The sequence below is a fragment of the Neolamprologus multifasciatus genome, chromosome 7, assembly GCF_963576455.1.
Source record: "Neolamprologus multifasciatus chromosome 7, fNeoMul1.2, whole genome shotgun sequence".
Lineage (NCBI taxonomy): Eukaryota > Metazoa > Chordata > Actinopteri > Cichliformes > Cichlidae > Neolamprologus > Neolamprologus multifasciatus.
In genome coordinates this window covers 24,548,314-24,567,076 of record NC_140445.1, presented here as the reverse complement: position 1 = coordinate 24,567,076, position 18,763 = coordinate 24,548,314, and the positions used below count along the sequence as shown (strand labels likewise).

Genomic DNA, 18,763 nt, shown 5'->3' with positions numbered 1-18,763 from the left:
TGTCATCATCAGAAACGAACAACATTTTGTGGGAAAATTGATATTAGACATACTAAACATATTAATGACTTCATTGTAATTTTCAGATAAAGCAAACCATTCACTGAGCCATGTTGGACTGTAGCTGTATTTTTTCTCAAGGACACGTTTTTTTTTAACAGTCTGTGCAAACTACAACAACCCATTTACAAATTCAAGGTTTTACTTACAGTGATAGTATCAATACATGCCAGGATTTTACATATATGGTTACATATAAGAATTATATGTTACATATAGGTATATGCAAATTATTTTGATTGGATCACACAGAGCCATGCAAAATTCTTCTTTTTTTTCTTTTTTTTCACTTTTTTTCTGTGTTTCCCACAACAAATGAAAGTCTTTTCTGACGTCTCCACTTGGCTCTTCTGTTTTTAAACCAAACCTGATTGACAGAAAAGAGGCAACATTGTTGAGCTGTCATTTTATTAAATTCAGTATCTACAGTAGTTTTTATTCACATTTACATTATTAGCAGACCATCATATTTAATTAAAACAATTATGTGATGCTGCAGTGTTACCTCCACTCTCTCTTCTCTTAAGTGAGTGCGCTGTGCGAGTTTCTCTCTTGTGTTCACATCTGGGTACTGGTTCTGCAGGAACAGCTCCTCCAGTGCGTCCAGCTGTTCCTCGGTGAAAATGGTCCGGTGACGCCGGGTTCGCCTCTGTTGACTGGGTGACTGCTCCTCCCTGTGAGTGGCTCCCAGCCTGCACGAATCTGAGAGGATTGCTGGGTTCCAGCCATACTGACAAGCTGCAGGGAGGAGGTCTGATTTAAGGTTGGGGGAGCAGAATCAAGCTCAACCACAGACAAAAGCAGAAGGTGTGGTCCTACCTTCATGGATGAAGTCAGGCTGGAGTATGTCAGCACAGTGGGAGCAGTAGCAGCAGCACAGGCAGGCATGATGAACCGCCTCTGTTTGGCCTCCAGCAGGATTGACTGTCTTCTCTTTTAAGCCAAGACCACTCGCTCCGTAGGACCGTTTATCTCCACTGCTGCTTGGATACTTCAGGATGTTCTCAATAGTAAAGGGGAACTTCTGCCTCTCCATCCTGATCAGTCCTTCCACCTCCAAAGAGGTTTCAGTGAAAGCTCAAAAGCAGTGGTGATCACAGGATATTGTGACACACACACAGAGGACTTTTCGAGCCTCAGTTGCTTTTCTCCTTCTCCTTCTCCTCTCTACAGCAGCGTGTCAAGCCCTTATAGTGAAATTGGGAGGCCAAAAAAAAAAGAAAAAAAGAAGTAAAACCATAATCCCCCCCTATGGACCAGACACATAAAAACGGTTGAAACTTAATTCCTTGCTAATCTGGGCAGTTTTGTGAAGAGGTTAGGGAGGACGGCAGATTCAGTTAATCTCGCCTCATTCCTTTCTTCAAAAGAAATCAGATTTCGCTGCATAAAATGAGAAGTGGAGAGCTCCTAAGATCCTTATTGTTAAGGTTTTAGAGGAAAGGGGATTTCTTGGTATCAGAAACCTGGATTTAAAGATGAGCGTTCTTGGTGTGGCCACAGACTTGTGTATGCTGAATCTGAGGATTAGTTCTTCAAATTCACTTCATAATGTCGCTTCCACGTATAGCTCTGTCAACAAACGATCCTGCATAAATTGGTATATTTATTTACACAAGCTGGGGCTACACTGTCAACAACAATGCACACTTAAAGTGATTACAAAGTGATTAGGGAGCTGCAGATGACGGGGTGACTCATTTGGCCCGTGTCAGTGATGTATGGTGACACTGATGGATCTGTATGTTTGCACACAGAGAGAGAAAATTCAGAGAAATGGATCCATCCCAGTCGTTTGTATTCACGATCGTGCATCATGTGTCTTATCTTTGTGCTGCAGTCTTTTCAGTCTGACTTTTCTGACAATGTGCGCAGCTGAGGTAAAGCTATTACAGGTTAAATTCAGCCCCCCCCCCACCACCTCCAACCCCGACAAATCCTGTGATTTCATACAAGGCAATACACCTTTTTTTTCCCCTCCCAGAGAATTAATGGATTTCCACAATCTGTCCTAAGCTCCTTTTATAAGCGCTTTTTGAAAACAGATAACAATAAACACCATCTCATCCTTTTCACTCGGGTTTAATAGCATCCAGATTGTTGATGTATAGTTTGCGCAGAAAGTGAGATCCTTATCTGCAGTTATTGTGGTTCTCAATAGAAGGAATTGTACTATATCCATGTTGGTTCAAACAGTTCAAAATTCATTACTGGGGATTACAACAATAAAGATCCATTTTATCGTTGTAAGCAATATTTGGTACAAGGAGTAAAAGAGAAAAGAACCACAGCCGATGGGTGGCAGATGAATTCTTTTCTGCATTTTTAGGAGATTCAAAAATAGTATAAAACTCTTTGTCTTAAGGAAAAATCTTTCTTGATATGCTGGAATTTATTACATTGAATATCACATGAATTGTACAATGCATTTTTAAAAGTGCTTTATAAATAAATGTTGTTGGTATGGTATTATAAGGTAGTTGTGAATGAATAACTGTTCAAAATAATCATTTCATAATCATAATCATTAAAATGGATCTTGTCTCAGCACCTCTGTCAACATTCTTCTGATTGGCTGCCTCTACAATACACAGGTGGACAGGTTGACTATCTCCAGTGCAGAAGGTCTGCAGAAGTCTGGGGAGGATGTATCTACACAGCATCAGATAGTAGTCTGTAGGATGGCTTTGGAAATCAACAAGAGGAAGCGAGTGAAGGCAGAGGCAAGGATTAAATAGTGGAGGTTGAAAAAAGTAGAATGTTGTGCAGATAACAGATAACTGTTAAAGTGCTGAAGGAAACTGGCAAGAAGGCTTTTGCTGTATCCTCTGGGCAGAAAAGCAAGAGACTCGGTTGTGAAAATACAGGAAAGTATTTAAAGGAAGGAGTTGGCAAAGAAAAAGTGGGATAATCGAAGAGATGAAGAGAGGAGGCAGGGGTACCAGGAGGCTAGGCGTATAGCAGCAAAGAGACAAGAAAAAGGCTTTCAATGAGTTATATTTGAGGCTGGACGCTAAGGAAGAAGAAAAGGACTCGTGAGAGATTGAACTGATGGTCAGGGTGATTAAGGACAGAGATGGAAATACACAAAAAAGTGAAGAGAGTGAAGGTGAAGAAGCAAAACAGAATATGTGTGTCAGTGAGAGGAAGATGGGTGTAACAGTGAAGATGCAAGGAAGAGAGGTAGTGAAGGTGAAATATCAGGCTGTACCTGGGCTCAGTCATCCAAACCAGTGGACAGAGCACAACAGAGGTGAAGAAGAGAGCGCAGGAGGGTGGACCGAGAGGAGACGAGTGTTAGGGGTGATTTGTGACGGAAGGATAACAGCAATAATGAGAGGATGACTAGACAACAGTGAGACCTGCTGTGATGTATGGTTCGGAGACGATGGCACTAACAATAAGACGGGAGGTGGATCTGAAGGTGGAAGAGCTGGATGCTAAGATTGTCAGTGGGAGTTATAGAGGCAAGGTTGAGATGGTTTGGACATTTGGAGAGGAGAGATAGAGGAAAAGAGGAAAACCATAGAGCAGATTCATGGATGTAGTGAAGCAGGACATGCCGAGGGTTGGTGTGACAGAGGAGGAGGCTGGGGAGACAATGAGATGAAGGCAGATGAACCCTAAAGGGAGCAGCTGAAAGAAGAGAAGAAGACGACACTGTCTGTGTTTTATGAGAAGACTGAATAAATAAACTAAATGAGGTGGAGGCTGAATGAGACACTGTAATCATTATAATAACTTCTCTGCCTTTTTTGTAGTGGGACACTGCATTTGGAAGACAGAGCCTGGAAAATATTAGTTGCCACACAGAATGTTGATTTGCTTGGATGCTTCTGAGCGTGTGCGCTCTTTAGGGTTACGTGTCACGGTCTTATATTTTAAATGGCTATTCAGACAGAAAGCGCGTGGGCGGAAAAAATGAGAAGATTAAAGGACACAAATCAAATCAGTGCACATCAGACAGGAGACACTGGATTATAAATACACCCACACACGGACTGTTGATAAACGAGCAGGGAGCTGTGCAAGGCAGCAGAACGCTGACGTGTGAAAATGCTCAGCTTCTCTGCTTGGTGCTTGGTGTTTGGACCCAGGCCCAATACCTCCTGCAGAAACAGAGATTGAATCAGGGCGACCGGGGGATCACACCCTCCTACTCTTTCTGTTTCCTCCTGAACTTGTGCAGAAAAAAAAACTGTAGACATAATGCACCAACAGGGAGGAGGAATCTGGAGTACCACCCCATTGTTGCATAAAGTATTTTTTTTAATTGCATTGCACAATGTTTTTCTTTATTGTGTTTTTAAAATATATATATTATATCCCCCCAAGGACCTGAAGTGGGATCTGGTGTTTAGTTTGTTTTGCTTCAAAATCATGCTGCAAGACTGAGCTTGCAAGAAAAAGATGGAATCAAAATGGGAGTAACAAGGAAAAATTGCGCAATTTCTTTCTTTTTTGTATGCTTTTTTGATTCTGCAGCTCAGGTTATAGAGCCTCTCTTCTTCTTCACACTCATATTTTCAATTTTATTCATTTTCCAAAAAAAACAAAAACAAATTAAAGATTAGATTTGTATGATTTTCATTTCATTTCTCTGACAGCTCAAATGCACACATAAACAAAGACTTCGAGAGGTTTGTGCAGATGTTCTGCTCTTTATCACCTTTTTAATTATTTTTTTTTAAAGGAGTGCACACTTCACTGCGGATTGATCGACACAGGCCCTTAAAAGGCCTTTTCAGGCTTTTTCCAGTCACTTCTGAGGACCTGTGAAAGCTGTTGTGTTAGATGTGCACTTTGAATTTAATCATACTCTGTGTGCGTTCATGTAGGGGGAGGGACGCCCCTCCTGCCCACGCTTCCAGTTTCACCTCTTACATTTGGGACACTTGACTTCAGCAGTTGGAGAAATCTGTAGCACAGGGGTTTTGGTTCACTTAATATTTTTTTTAGCCCTGCACCTTAATTGATTACTCGTGTACTCAATAAAGACATGAGAATAAAAGCACTGAGTACATTATTGATTGTGTTTGTCTATAACTGTGACTTAGATGAAGATCTGACAACGTTCAGTAATAAATGCAGAAATCCTGTAGGTTATATGCCAGGGTTTCCTTACCTTTTTGACTTTTGACTCCTTAAAATGAAACAAAGTCTACTTGAGACCTCCAATCACAGGTTAACCTGTAGAGATGCCTCAGTATGGTGATGACATTACGGAAAGCCTAGGGTGCCAAAATAACTTAAGTAAGTACATCATTAAATAATGAATGAAATGTGTCTTTAATTAATAAAATATTATGTGATTAGCTCCCAACAAACTAAACAAAGGGCACTTCTAATCTCCCACGCTAATCTGAAATCCGGGTATGTATGACTTAAAACATAAATACACATAAATCCTACATGTACAGTTTTACAGTATATTTGAATGCAACTTTTCCAGCTAGGTAAATATTGTAAGCCAGAAATGAAGCTAACAAAAGCTCCAAGGACTGCCTTCCCACAGCTTCAGCCGGCATCTTTCCTGCCTTTATTGTAGCTGCATTTTCTTTTCTTTGTGGAAGTAGCCTGTTGCTTTGTACTGTCTCAACATTTCCTCTCTTGGGCGCCGTTTAGGTGCAGGAAAAGTGGTGAATGTTAACATGCACTTGACCCACAATGGCAGTCTTTTGTGCTTTCTTCATAGCCACTTTAGAAAAGTGTGTGCCCTGCAGTGTTGGCTTCTGAATACTAGAGCTAGTCTGCATGTGGTAAACTGTCTTAACTAGATTGTTGATTTGCATATCTGTGGTTTTGCATATTTTTCTCTTCCAGGTGTTGTGCTTTTCTAATTATGTTCTATCATTTTATTATATTTTCTCCCCTTTTCTTTTTTCTTTCAGACTTTTCCCCCAATGTGCCAGCTTTGTAATATATATATATATATATATATATATATATATATATATATATATATATATATATATGTATATATATATATATATATATATATATATATATATATTAATGAAAATAAAGAAATGTGACAAAGATGACACTGGTAAACTGCAACAGCTACTATTCTGTAACATCTCTAACAGGAAGAAAACTCAATGGCTCCCTTCAAAACATCCTATGTCACAAGACATTAAAGCTGTACAATAATCATAAAAAAATTCAAATAACAGACTTTCTGATAAAAGTTTATATTTAAAAAGAGGTTTCAAAAAGAAAGACACATTTTTTGAAATTTATTATTGTTATTATTAAGCATACATATTAAAGCTTCCCCGCTCAATAGTTCAGGGCTGACAGGTGACGTGCGCCCCCGTGTGGCGGAAGCCTGCAGTGTTAACAGCAGAGCGGCACGGCACGGCGCGGCAGGCGGCCCGCCACTCGCGATAACACGCACTGGCAGCAGCTGCTGGGCGGAAAAGGCGGGAGAAGACTGCCGCTTCCGCGTCCGCGCAGCATAGACGACGCTGGGGCAAAATGGACGATAAGTTAATATTGGCTGTATTTAATTACCCGGAGCTTTACAATGTTACACTGCCGAATTACCGCTGCACGGAAAGTCGGACAAATGCCTGGAGAAGCATCAGCATGGAGCTGGGACTTCCGAGTGAGTGTGCCGCTTGTTTTTTCTGTTCGCTACAACTTTAATGGCAGTTATTATTTGTTCAGCTGTTTTCGGCGCGGAGGGCTGAAAGGACGCGAAATGTTAACTGCGCTTTTCTGAGAGCAGCGGCTGTTTCTCACACTGGTCTGGGGGCATCTGTAGTGGTTTTCGCGTTTCTCTGCACGGCTGACCTGCGGTGTGGATGCAGTCGCGCGCACCGTGCTAGCGGTAGCGGCTCGCTCGCACGCCGCCGTCGTGGGCCCGAGGTGCGCAGGCCGCGCTGCACCGAACCGCACGGTCCCGCTCCTCCGCGCTCCCCGCCGCGTGCTCAGCACCGCGCGGCGGAGGAAAGAAGATACCTGCGCTCCGGTACGGAGTCGTAGAGCCGCGTGCCTTTTTCGAAAGCTCGTGGGCAGGGAGAGCCCCCAGCCTCAAATACAAGCAGGTGCACTGCTTCGCGGCCAAGGGTGAACTCATGACCTCCAGACTTGGCAAGGAAAAAGGAGCACAAATAAAAATTATACAAAGAGATGAAAGTATCGTCAAAGCGCGTCACTTTTCTTTATAAAGAAAAATTCTAAAAAAAAAAAGAAAAAGAAAAAAAGAATAGATTAGAAACGTCCTTTATTGTCCCTCATTGGGGAAATTCAGGTGTTCCAGCAGCAAAGTGACAGACATGGAAAATCACTCAAAAGGAAAGAATACAAAATTTAAAAGGGAAGAAGAAAGAAATAAGAGGCAAAGAGTTAACCTGGAGTGCCTGGTGAGACATTTGTCCCTCCCCTAAACTAAACCGCATGAGATAAATATAATTCCTTTTGTTTATTAAATGGCTGTAAATATGTTACTTCAGGTTCACTGTCTTAAATAAAAGCAGAACTAAGCATGGATATAAAAACAAAACCAAAAAAACAACAACAAACCACCTAAAAAGGCCATTTCTGGGCCAGTTAAAACTCTGGTCTAGTATAAAAACACACACTCACCAGTGTTGTTAGGTACAGACATGAAAGTATGGATCCATGCCACCTTGTACCAACACTTCAGGCTGATGGTGCTATAATGAGGTGGGAGATGTTTTCTTGGCGCACTTTGAGCCCCTTAGTATCACCTGAGCAACGGTTACATGGCACAGCCTACCTGAGTATCGTTGGTGAAAATGACCATCCCTTTTATGACCACAGTGTTCTGATGGATGTGGGATAACACACCACACCATAAAGCTCAAATCATCTCAAAGTGGTTTCCTGATCGTGGCAATGAGTTCACTATATTTGTTGAATCTGTGCCATCAGGAGTTATTTAATTTGAAGCTCAAAGGGGGCCAATTGTTAATGAAACATCATCAATGATTAGTAGTGTCAAATACAAGGCTTGGGGTAAGCACTCCAGTAAGCACTCCAATCTGACCTGCTGAATGGCTTTGAAAAATATGAGGCAGGGCATACTTTAAGCACCTTTGCTGATAAAGAGCTCCCTCACAGCCATTCATTCTACATTAAAGCAGATAATGAACTAAATGACAGAAAAGGTCTCGTTTTTTACTGTCTACTATAAAAATGTTGGTTAAAACAAAATTTTCATCAATTGAGAAAAACGGCCAAAACTTTTTTTTATACATTTATCATGTTGAAAAACTGAAATGTGGTGTTGAAATGACACTTCTTTATTTCATAGTAAGATATCTTAAGGATTAAATGTGCAATTAAATGTCTTTACACTGACAAAAATAGTTTCACTGGGCCACTTAAGATCAAAGTGGGCTGTATGTGCCCCTCGATGCAAAATGATTTGACTGATCAAGTCAGTTCCCTACCACTCTAGAGATGGGGAGGGGAAAAATCAGTTCAATACAGTAGGTCTGCATCATTTCAGTGAATAATTTGATTATAAAAAATTCTCGACAGTTATTAAGGCACGGCTTTGTAGCACGCAGATGGGCTAAACGAGCAGCTAAGAATAGACCTGCAATGCAAACAGATTTCGGAGCATGTGAGTAAAAAGTTTGACAACATTAAGCCCACACAGCCCCCAGTTTTAAACAGAAACACTGTATTACACGTAAATACAATTAAAGGTTTTAGTTGTTGTTTTATTTGACAGATGTTGTATTCAGTTTTTAAATATTTCTAAAATGGACAGCAATGAGCAGTTCATTTCAAAATACCATTGTTTTTTCTTTTCTGAATATTTATTATTGCTCATTAATAAGGCAAAAGTTTTTCTTATCTGATTAATAATTAATAGACTACTCGATTATTTAAATAATCAATAGCTGGTGCCCTAAAATAGAGTATTGGGAGATTTCGCGTGGCAATATTGTATTAGTACAAGGACATAAAATACTGATATTTTATTTATTTTAATCAATCAGTTAGCTGAACCGAGCCTCTTACATTAAATAGCTTCAATAAAAACAAAAAACAAAACAATCAACACTGGATGTCTTTAAAGGTGCTCAGTCATCCAGGTCATTGTAGTCTAAGGAACTGGGGGGGGGGGGGTGTTTGAAATGATCCTGTGGCTTCTTGCTTCTTACGTTCTGATGTTCTACTTTTCAAGCCGAGGAGTGCAAAAGAAGATGGAAGAACATGAGAGACAGGTACCTGAAGGAGGTCCGAATGGAGCTTAAAAGCAAGAAGCAGGGAGAAAACGTTCAAAGCAAATGGAAATACAGACAACTTATGAACTTCATCGCGCCGTTCACTGGGTCAAGAAGTGGACTGCAGGAAATCTCTGCCAACAATGATGAGGACCACGACAACCCTGAAGACTCTAGCAACGTGGATGGAGAAACCGCTTTGTCAGAGGCAATCAAAACACCACAGAGTGCTGTAAAGGTCCCCGCGAGTCTGCCCGACCTCAAACCACAGGTGACATTTGTAACGCAGGTACCTCCAGCGACTCAGGACACACAGGGGGCTCAGCTGGCCGTTCTGGCCAAGATACCATCACCCCCACAGGTCTCGCCTGTCACTGGCGTTACTGGACAGAAACGGAAACCGACCCAAGAGCCGCCGTCTGCACCTTCCTCCCAAAGTACGCCCATGCCGACAAAATGGTTGGTCAAAGACAATGTCCCCTCTTTTCCCACTAAGCCGCGGGACGAGGATGAACTGTTCCTGCTGAGCTTTGTTCCCGCTCTGAAGAGACTCGCTCCACAGAAGAGGTGTGAGACAAAAATAAAGATCCAGCAGATTATGTATGAGGCAGAGTTCAACGTGACACATTCAGAGTCTCAAGAAAAGAAGGTGGAGACAGAAACACAGCACTGATTACATTTAAACTTTTAAAAAATACTTTATTGTATTTCTTTTATATAAACCTCTGCCACAGAATTAGTAAAAGTGGTAAATATTGAAGACATTTTTATGTGAAGTAGTTTGTTTCCCCCTGAGTAGTGTATTTATTAGGCAATAAAGACTTAGAGGGAATGAAGTCATTAGATTTACACCATAAACAGACAGTTAATCTTTATTTACATAACTTTATTATCAATAGATTTCAAACATATTTCAAAAAAGCTGTTTCTTAGTCAACCAGTCTTCATTTTTACTCTGTAATAATTACAGTATTTTACATGTAATTACAATTGCATACAGTAAACTGATGAGAATAAATGCGTAGGTGAACACTGTTTAATGAATGACTCTTTCTGCTTACATGCTTCTTTTTAAATCTAAAATAAAGATTCTTGTATTCTGAAAAAGTGTCCATTTGAAGTCACCCACAGCTATTTAGTGGGATTTATGCTCTGATCAGGTAATTTCATTTTGAGCAGTTCCTGGACAGATTTGTTTTTTTTTAAGGTCACTACCATCTGTAAAGGTTGACACACAGTTCAACAGCTTCAGATTACATTTAAGTAATTTTGTTATGTTGCAAAACTCAGTTAAAAATAATCACTGGATCCCCAAAGTATGTCCCAAAGGACACGCTCATTGTTACTGTAGCCAAATAACTTTAACTGCAAAGTGCATCAATCCAAAAGTCCTGTTTGGCAAACTGTTTTTTCTTGTCTTTTCCCAGCATGCCTTCCATGCAGAATAATGTTCTGTTTTCTCTTTCTGGCTGTAGACCCATACACTATGTCGCCATCACTTGCAAGACTAAACCACTAATTGTGTGATGAAACTTTGGGGTTTCTGAAAACTTTTTTTTTTTTTGCAACAAATGATCAGCACTGAGGTTGACCTTGTTTCGGTGACCAGACCCAGGAAAAAAAATTAAATACAATTCCAAATAATCTGGAGATCTTTAGATTTAGATGGCAACAATAACAACATACACTTCAGTAAATTTAAACACTGTACATTTCACTCATCAGTCCCTAAAGAATGTCTGTATAAAACTTCTTACTTACAAACGCAGTTTGTAAGTAAGATCATTTTGCTTTTGCTTTTTATTATTTATAGCATGAAAATGACAACATTTCAGTTATGTGTCATTTGTTTATGTATAATCACATTTATTGCAAGAGGGGGAAAAAAGAAGTATGAAAGCAGAATCACAGATGTGTCAGATCTCTTGAGTTTTATGCAATTAGCAGCCAAAACATAATCACGAGAGCCACAAAGAGGAAGAGTCGAGACAGAAACTGCTCGTCCATGTGCTGCGGTGTCCCCGGAGCCGCTGCTTGGGAAATTGTTTAACAGGAGGTTATTTGACATGCTAAATGCTTGGAGCGGTCATAGTGATGTGTGACAAACAAATACCTGGAGGAGGTCTTCCATCATTGATGTTAAAAGCTGTTGCAAAAATACCAAATGGAAAGGCACCGATCCCAAACGACATTTGGAAGCCTCCATCTCCAAAGCCAAATCCCTGAAAACCCTGTAATACGTATCATCAAAAGTTACGAAAGTCTGAGTTGCCTTAATGAGCAGACGTGTCTTTGCAATATCTGAGGTACAGTTTAATGTACAGCAAGTGAGACGTGACGCAACAGCAAGTGCCAAATGATATCATTCTCTGGAGACGCGCTGGCTCTCCACACTTATTATCTAACAGATCCCGGTGGGGAATGTCAGTCTGTTAATGGATACAGCAAACCTACATCACTGTATGCAATGGTTTCATCATGAATTCATAATGTTACTGGGCAGCTTACAGGGCTATAAAACACTACACTGTCTAAATTTTTTTTTTAAAAAGAGCTTAAAATTTGGCATACTCCAGGATGATAATAAAAATATACCAGAGCTCTAGACTAACTTTTTGCCGTGGTTGCAGTGGTGCACCTAACTTTTTTTCTTAGGCACACCCAAATTTTTCAACTGCATCGCTTAACACTGCAGTTTTACCTGTTTGCTGCTGCCTGCTTCTGAAAGGCAGAGGGGAGAGGGGACACTTGGACAGTGCATTTATCGCAGCATATAATGTGTTTCCTGGGTACACTGTGCTTTTTCAGAGTTCAGAGATTGATGGCTCCATGTCAGAGCACTGGCTATGAATTTCAGACGGATCAGCCCTTAACTTAACAAAAAGGTTATCAATCGTTCTTTTGATCTTTTCTGTGTGGTGTGTAAGCATCACTGCAGATGCCTTTGTGTCAAAGTAACTGAGAAACACAGAAAAACATGAAGATTTTCCTGGCCTAGCTTTTTATAATAGATAACCTTAAAAATATTCTGCAATTTTGCATAAATTTAAAAAGTCTAAACTTCTTCAGTATTGAACAGCAGAAATCAGGCTTTCTTGACAGACAGCGGCCAACAGCGCTGTAAACAACGGTAGACTGGTGGGTAATAATAAGCGAATGAATAATGCAGAAAACAGAGATTTGAGATGGGAAACTGTTCTTGATGTACACTTTGGTCGCACTGTAGAGCCCTGTATACTGATCTATAGTACTTACCCCACGGTTTTCTGGCTCAGGCCTTTGTCCTTGTGGTCGTGGGGGTGTTTTTTCTCTGTAAAACATAACCAGAATTACCCAAAATGACTCCAAATCACTAATATTTAATACTATCTAATTATCACAGTCACCAATTTTACCCACCTTGGATCCTGTTGACCTGTACTTCCGCGCCCATATATGGGGATTACTTTATCTCGGCTGATACCAGCTTTGCATACTGGACACACTTGTCTGTTGGGTCGAGTCTCCAGCCACTACGAAATTACAAAAAAAAAAAAAGTGAAGAAGCTAATCGCTTCCTTTATCTGTAACGATGTGCCGCTTCTGGTGGAGTGCAAAAACAAGAGGAAACAACAGTTTCAGCTTACCTGATGCAAACAAGGCCAGCTAATCAGGAGGAGATGCAAATGAAGATGGGAGAAGCATGATTAGTTAGATATTAAATGTCCTTGAGCACCTATGAGTCACAAAGCAGGAACTTAAATTTGCAATTTAACTTAAATTTGCCCAGAAGGGGTGTACTACAAAGCAAGTTCAACATGGTCAGGCTTTCTTTGCTTTAGGCTGGGATTATGCTTTCTGTGTCTGTAAGTCTGCTGGGGTTTGCTTGGATCCTAGTAATGTAAAGTTCATCATCAGATGGCCACATCTGAGACACTTCACTTTATAGCACACCCTTGGCTATTCTGGGTGGACCGAGGTTGGCCTGTATTACATTCGCAGAGGCTCAGAAGTGGAGGTAAACTCAAACCATCCCTGTTTACATGTTGGATGTAACACTGCACATTTGAAATTTTGTAGGACCTGCCTCACAATTTACTAATAAACAGGCAATATTAACTACTACTATTAACTTCTACCAAAACTTAGCATTTCCGTTCAGTGTTCGCCACGTATGATGTGATAAGTTATGCATGCTTGGAAATGATCTCGTAATGTTTGCCAGTTACAAACTGATATTGGTCTTTAGGAGCTATGCTGATGTGTCCCCGACTCACCTCTGGCTCACAATTAAAAATATAAACATGTGTCACAGACAGCACGCTTCTTACCAGAAGAGGTGTCCACATAAACTAATCACGGCGTCCTTGGCGGTGTCCAGGCATATGTTACATTCAAAGGTGCTGTCCTGGTTGCCACTGTCAGCGGCAGCCGAGCTACTAGATCCGGGACTTGCGTTTTCAACGCCCGGAGTCGGAGGAGCAGCGTTGGCCATTTGTCACACAGCTTAAATCTTCTAAACAAGTAGCTGGGGTGACTACAATGGCACCCGGGGTCTCAATACATACACATAAAGAGGTCCAGTGGCCAGGAAGTGGAGCTAACGAGAGGAGAAAGGAGTGAAAACAAACAAAAATACCCTGCTGGAAGAAACGTCCATGTCGAACATTTACGCTAACGTTAGCAAACAAGGAAAACTAAGCACAAAACGACAGTTTCACAGAGATTAACCAACAGCTGAGCGACAGATATTAAACGGTATCACTTAGAAAATGATTCGATGGTGAGTGACACTCATAATTTGTTGTGAGGAGTCTAGAAAATAGCCTTACAGACCTTTTGCATCACACTTTCAGCAACGCCACTTAACCGGTAGTAGATCCCTGGAGGGGGCGTGGCTAAGACTGAATACGTGGGATTTTGTGGCCCTCAGTTAAGCCTTTCAGGTGAACCTGACAAAAGGTTCCACCACTTTTAAGCAGAGCTTTAAAGATGAAGGACATTTTGTGAAAGTTTGGTCTCATTTAACTGTGAATAAGAGGTCAGAGGTCTAAAGTGACGTGATATTTAAAATCCCCATATATCATTTGCTGCATGCTTATGTTGTCAATCAACACACAATGGCAGTAAAAAAAAAAAAAACAGCAAATAGCTCCATATGGCATTATTATCACTTTGACCTTCAATTCAGTCTATAGACCTTGAAGGAGAAGTCAGAGTTCAAATGTGACCTGATATTTAAAATCTTCATGCAGTACTCTCTATATACACCACACATGTAAGAATCATAGTTTGTAAGTTAAAAGGCATTTTATCAATTTTTGACCAATAAATAATTTGCTTGACATTGAAGACCCTAGTGGATGAAAGCCAAATTTTAATGGATAGTTAACATGACCACACTCTGGACCCCTACAAAGTTTGATCAGAATAATTAAAAAAATTCGAGCTCTTGAATGAACTGAATGACACGCACACAACCGCTACCAAAGACATAATCTCCTTGGCAGAGGTAAAAACTATCTACAAAGAAAAATAATCTGCAGGAACTTCAAAGTCAGGTGATAGTTTGATTTTTACTGGAAAAATGAATACAGGTGCACTTAATATTTATTAATTAAAAGTACAAATATAAGTAATACAGTAATTTAGAGCAGACTTCCTTGACTGTACTTTGAAATGTAAGTCTAAGTAGCTTGGAAAGAAAAGCGTCTGGACTAATCACATGAGCTAAGGTGTGAAAATGGGTGTAGGTTGGGTGTAAGTTTGAAATGTAAGAACTTTAACAGAAGAAAGTGACAATAAAATACTACTATTTGTCAGGTTCCCTTTAAGGGAGACTGAGTGTGTATCTTTTTTTCAGTATTTTATTACATTCATTAGTGAGTCCACAGTTTTTGGCACTCATATTAATATTTACACGCATCACTTTGCTCCTCACAGTTCATCCATCTTCCCATTTTCTTGTGCTTATCCATTTCAGGGTCACGATGGGCCTGAAGCCTTTCCAAGCTGCCAGGGAGCGAGAGACGCAGGTACACCCAGGTCACCCATTTATCGCAGAGCTAACAATGCAGTACAATAAGTAAACTTAAAATATGAATTTCAAAAGAAACATGACAATAATCAATAAGACAAGACAGGCATTCACACACACAAAAATACCTGAGCAAAGATATGCTTTGTTTAACCTAAATGGATTAAGAATTAAGAGCAGTTTCACAGATTTCTGCTTGTCTGAATAACTGATTGTGATCACTTTGTCTTTAAATGTGATATTGTGCAAAAACCAATTATAGTTACCATAATAACTTATTAGTTCAACATTCAATATTATCAGTGTCATTGAGAACGGTAATCATATTTATGCACTGTGATGTATTCCTTAGTAAAAACTCTAATTTAGGCCAGTTTCCATTGTTTTGGACCTTGAGTGATTGAGACCACCTGTACGAATATCCTCTGCCAGAGCATCCTCAATCCTTGATGATAAAGACCGCCTTAGTGTTTTCTTAAAGTCATTGCCGATGAACACATAGAGAACTGGAGATAGGAAGCTGTTTGCTGCAGCCAAGGTGGCCCCAACTTTTAGTCCAGTTTTAATGACCTCCAGGTTGTGGTTCTTAAAGTCTATCTCCAGCAGGACAAAGGTGTGGTAAGGGACCCAGCAGGCGAAGAAAGACAAAATGAGCGCAGCCATGATTTTGTACGGCTTTGTTGACTTGTGGGTCAGACTTCTGAGCTTTATGGCAAGCACAGAGCAACAGAAGACAATCATTAGGATAGGAATCAGGAACCCACAAATGAAACGGGTCAGTACCACCGCTTTATGTCTGACCCCATAATCCGTGTGGCACTGAATGACCGAGCCGTGCACTGTGGTTTTCCTGTACATAAGTGAGGGCACTGTTAAGAATGCAGAAAGAACCCACATGAGGATGACGGCTCCAAGGGCTTTTCCTACTTTGCGGTGGTTGTGCGACCACACAGGAAATAAGACCATGATACAGCGGTCAGTGCTGATGATAACCAACAGGAACACACTGCTGTGCATGTTGAGAAACAGGGCGGATGAGGCGAGCTTGCACAAGGCTTCTCCAAAGGGCCAGTGTGAAGTTATCATGTACACAACTTCGAAAGGCAACAAGGCACAGAACAAAAGGTTTGAAATGGCCAGGCTGATGTACCAGATGGTGATGACTGTGGTTTTCATTTTCCATCCACAAATCCAAATCACCAGGGAATTTCCTGCAAGCCCCAAAACACATATGATGATGTTGACTGCCACCAGAGCATAAGTTGAAGAAGACGAGGCGCTATATAAATTTAGGGTTCCTTCAGTGGTGAAGTTGCTATCGATGTCTGCGGTGTAGTTATCATAATCAAAATACTCCACGTCCATGATTGTTCCTGAAATATATGGAACCATGACTTTTAAAAATACAAACATTTACACATATAAGCTTTAAAATTATAGGTTATAAATAACACAAAGGGTTTTCATAGAGAAAAAGATACTTACATAGGGATTTTATGCCTCGTGTGAAAATAGAGAGTTTAAAGTTGCTTGTGCCGTTGGGTGGACTTTCTCACTTCTGTTTCTTGGGCAGTAGTACTCAGTAAGTACTGACGTAGGTATTCTGCAACAGGAAACTAGAAGAGAAAGGGAAAAAAACTGCTGAAATATCCAAAAAGAGATATCCTCCAAAACTTAGGCAAAAAAAAAAAAAAAAAAAAAAATCACATTTCTTGACCAGGATTGTGCCTACAGATCATTTTAATGGAATGGAAGTTATTGTGTAAAACTGTAATCTGTGGTTGAGCTCGCATTAGACCTCATAGGAAATAATTAAACTGGTTTACTGCAGATGGGAGACATACAATACGACAAATATTACACATGACATCTAAAAACATTGAATTCCCACATTGTAAAAAACAGTTTACATAACATTATTAGGTAGAATCAGCTATGGCTCAATTAGCTTACATGTATAGGACATTCTGAGTTCTCTAATGTTCCTTTTGCAGTTCCCCAAAATCAAATACCAAGCTGTTATGCAACAAACCAAGTGGGGAAAAAAAGATGAATAAACAACTTTCATTTCAGGAATCACAAGATAAGGAAGCAGTAAATAAATCTCACTCATGACACATTTTAGATCAATATTGGTACATTTATACAGCTCCTCTCTGTTTCTTATTAGCAAAGCTCAAGGACGTGGCTTTAACCTAGCAGCAAAAATACACAAGCCTGTGACAAAGTGGCTAGGACAGAATTCATTTGCCATTTGTCACTTGCATATATTGTTATTTTGTGTTCTGTTATCCTATAGTCTATCATAATGCTTTAATGTAAACACAGCACATGTAACCTTGGCTCTACATACTATCCCGGGTCTGTTTGTGGTAGCATTGGTTATATTCATTTCATCTGTGCAAATGTACTTAAAGCTAAATGTCACTTCATCATTAATTGATTTGGATCTTTAATTTGTTTATGTAGTTTGGTTATACTTACCATTGTCTGTTCTTTTGAGCAGGTCCTATGTGTAAAACAGGTATGTCCACCTGATAGGGCCGCCCCAGTACTTCCTGATTTTATAGGATATGATGTCACTGATCATGTCAATTGGGTGTAACCAAATGAAGGGGTGTTTCTTTTGTGTAAAATTGTTTATTTCATTTAAAATAACCTCATGAGTCAGATTAAGTGAAGAGATTGACGTTTCAAACTGTTTAGTTGGGTGAATGAGTTTGTTAAGTGGAAAAATGATTTTATTCCTGTTTCTTTGTCTAGACTGTGTTATTTAGTCTACCCTGTTTTCCCAATGGTAGAGGTTAATGAGATCCAGGTGTGAGTGGAATTCTATATAAAGCAGGTGAGATTTTGACTGACAGGTTCGCTGTTCAGTGGGTGGAAGACGTGAGACCATTACATGCTGTCATTTGTTCAGATTCAAGTTCATCATTGGTCAGTCTACAGCATAGTCACTCAGACAGTAGAGCAGATGTTTTGGCGGAAATTCAGTCACTTTTCCGGATACGCACGATGGGACTTGCAGTGGTGTTTTTATGGGTTCCAGTGCACTATGGAGTATGGGCGACTGAAAAGGCAGATAGAGTTGCAAAGGAGGCCGTAAAACATGGGGTGGTTGACATGGCTGTTAGTTTTGGCCAAGCAGAGATAAGGAGTATGGAAGGCAAGATATGAGAGCAAGATGGCAAAAGCAGTGGGAGGAGGAAAGGAAGGGACGATGGTTGTATAAAATTCAAAGGAGGGTGGGAGGAATGAGAAACACAGGACGGACTAGGAGGGAGGAGGTGATCATATTCAGACTGAGATTTGGACATACTGGCTTGAATAATACATTATTCGTGATAGGGAAACATAGTACTGGAAAATGTGATTACTGTGGGGTAGAGGAAACTATAGAACATGTCATGTTGCAGTGTCAGAGGTATCAGGTTGAGAGGAGACAATTGATTCAAAATCTCAGTAACCTAAAAATCGA

The 18,763-nt window shown here is 40.2% G+C and overlaps 4 protein-coding genes across 7 annotated transcripts; 1 reads left to right on the top strand and 3 right to left on the bottom strand.

The window, feature by feature from the left end:
• Positions 1–153: 153 nt before the first annotated feature.
• On the bottom strand, positions 154–2,154 carry LOC146514325 (uncharacterized). Its single transcript, XM_085165768.1, has 3 exons — positions 880–2,154; positions 566–798; positions 154–427 (listed from the first exon to the last, which is right to left on the bottom strand). Exons 1-3 carry the CDS (start codon positions 1,094–1,096, stop codon positions 347–349), a joined length of 531 nt encoding a protein of 176 aa, XP_085021894.1. The 5' UTR covers positions 1,097–2,154; the 3' UTR covers positions 154–346.
• A 4,289-nt stretch (positions 2,155–6,443) lies between these two features.
• On the top strand, positions 6,444–12,143 carry LOC146514324 (uncharacterized). Its single transcript, XM_085167010.1, has 2 exons — positions 6,444–6,670; positions 9,230–12,143. Exons 1-2 carry the CDS (start codon positions 6,541–6,543, stop codon positions 9,940–9,942), a joined length of 843 nt encoding a protein of 280 aa, XP_085023136.1. The 5' UTR covers positions 6,444–6,540; the 3' UTR covers positions 9,943–12,143.
• On the bottom strand, positions 9,948–14,216 carry rnf185 (ring finger protein 185). 2 transcript variants are annotated; one of them, XM_085167014.1, is made up of 7 exons: positions 14,085–14,216; positions 13,580–13,848; positions 12,896–12,914; positions 12,669–12,781; positions 12,525–12,579; positions 11,383–11,500; positions 9,948–11,302 (listed from the first exon to the last, which is right to left on the bottom strand). In XM_085167014.1, exons 2-7 carry the CDS (start codon positions 13,741–13,743, stop codon positions 11,202–11,204), a joined length of 570 nt encoding a protein of 189 aa, XP_085023140.1. In that variant the 5' UTR covers positions 13,744–13,848; positions 14,085–14,216; the 3' UTR covers positions 9,948–11,201. The 2 variants fall into 2 exon arrangements, with proteins under 2 accessions (XP_085023140.1, XP_085023141.1); XM_085167015.1 differs by having other exon boundaries at positions 9,948–11,299.
• A 589-nt stretch (positions 14,217–14,805) lies between these two features.
• Positions 14,806–18,212, bottom strand: LOC146514322 (chemerin-like receptor 1). 3 transcript variants are annotated; one of them, XM_085167009.1, is made up of 4 exons: positions 17,770–18,212; positions 16,771–16,901; positions 15,696–16,658; positions 14,806–15,313 (listed from the first exon to the last, which is right to left on the bottom strand). In XM_085167009.1, exons 3-4 carry the CDS (start codon positions 16,648–16,650, stop codon positions 15,303–15,305), a joined length of 966 nt encoding a protein of 321 aa, XP_085023135.1. In that variant the 5' UTR covers positions 16,651–16,658; positions 16,771–16,901; positions 17,770–18,212; the 3' UTR covers positions 14,806–15,302. The 3 variants fall into 3 exon arrangements, with proteins under 3 accessions (XP_085023135.1, XP_085023133.1, XP_085023134.1); XM_085167007.1 differs by having other exon boundaries at positions 14,806–16,658; positions 17,770–18,209; XM_085167008.1 differs by lacking the exon at positions 17,770–18,212 and adding an exon at positions 17,239–17,754 and having other exon boundaries at positions 14,806–16,658.
• Positions 18,213–18,763: the final 551 nt, after the last annotated feature.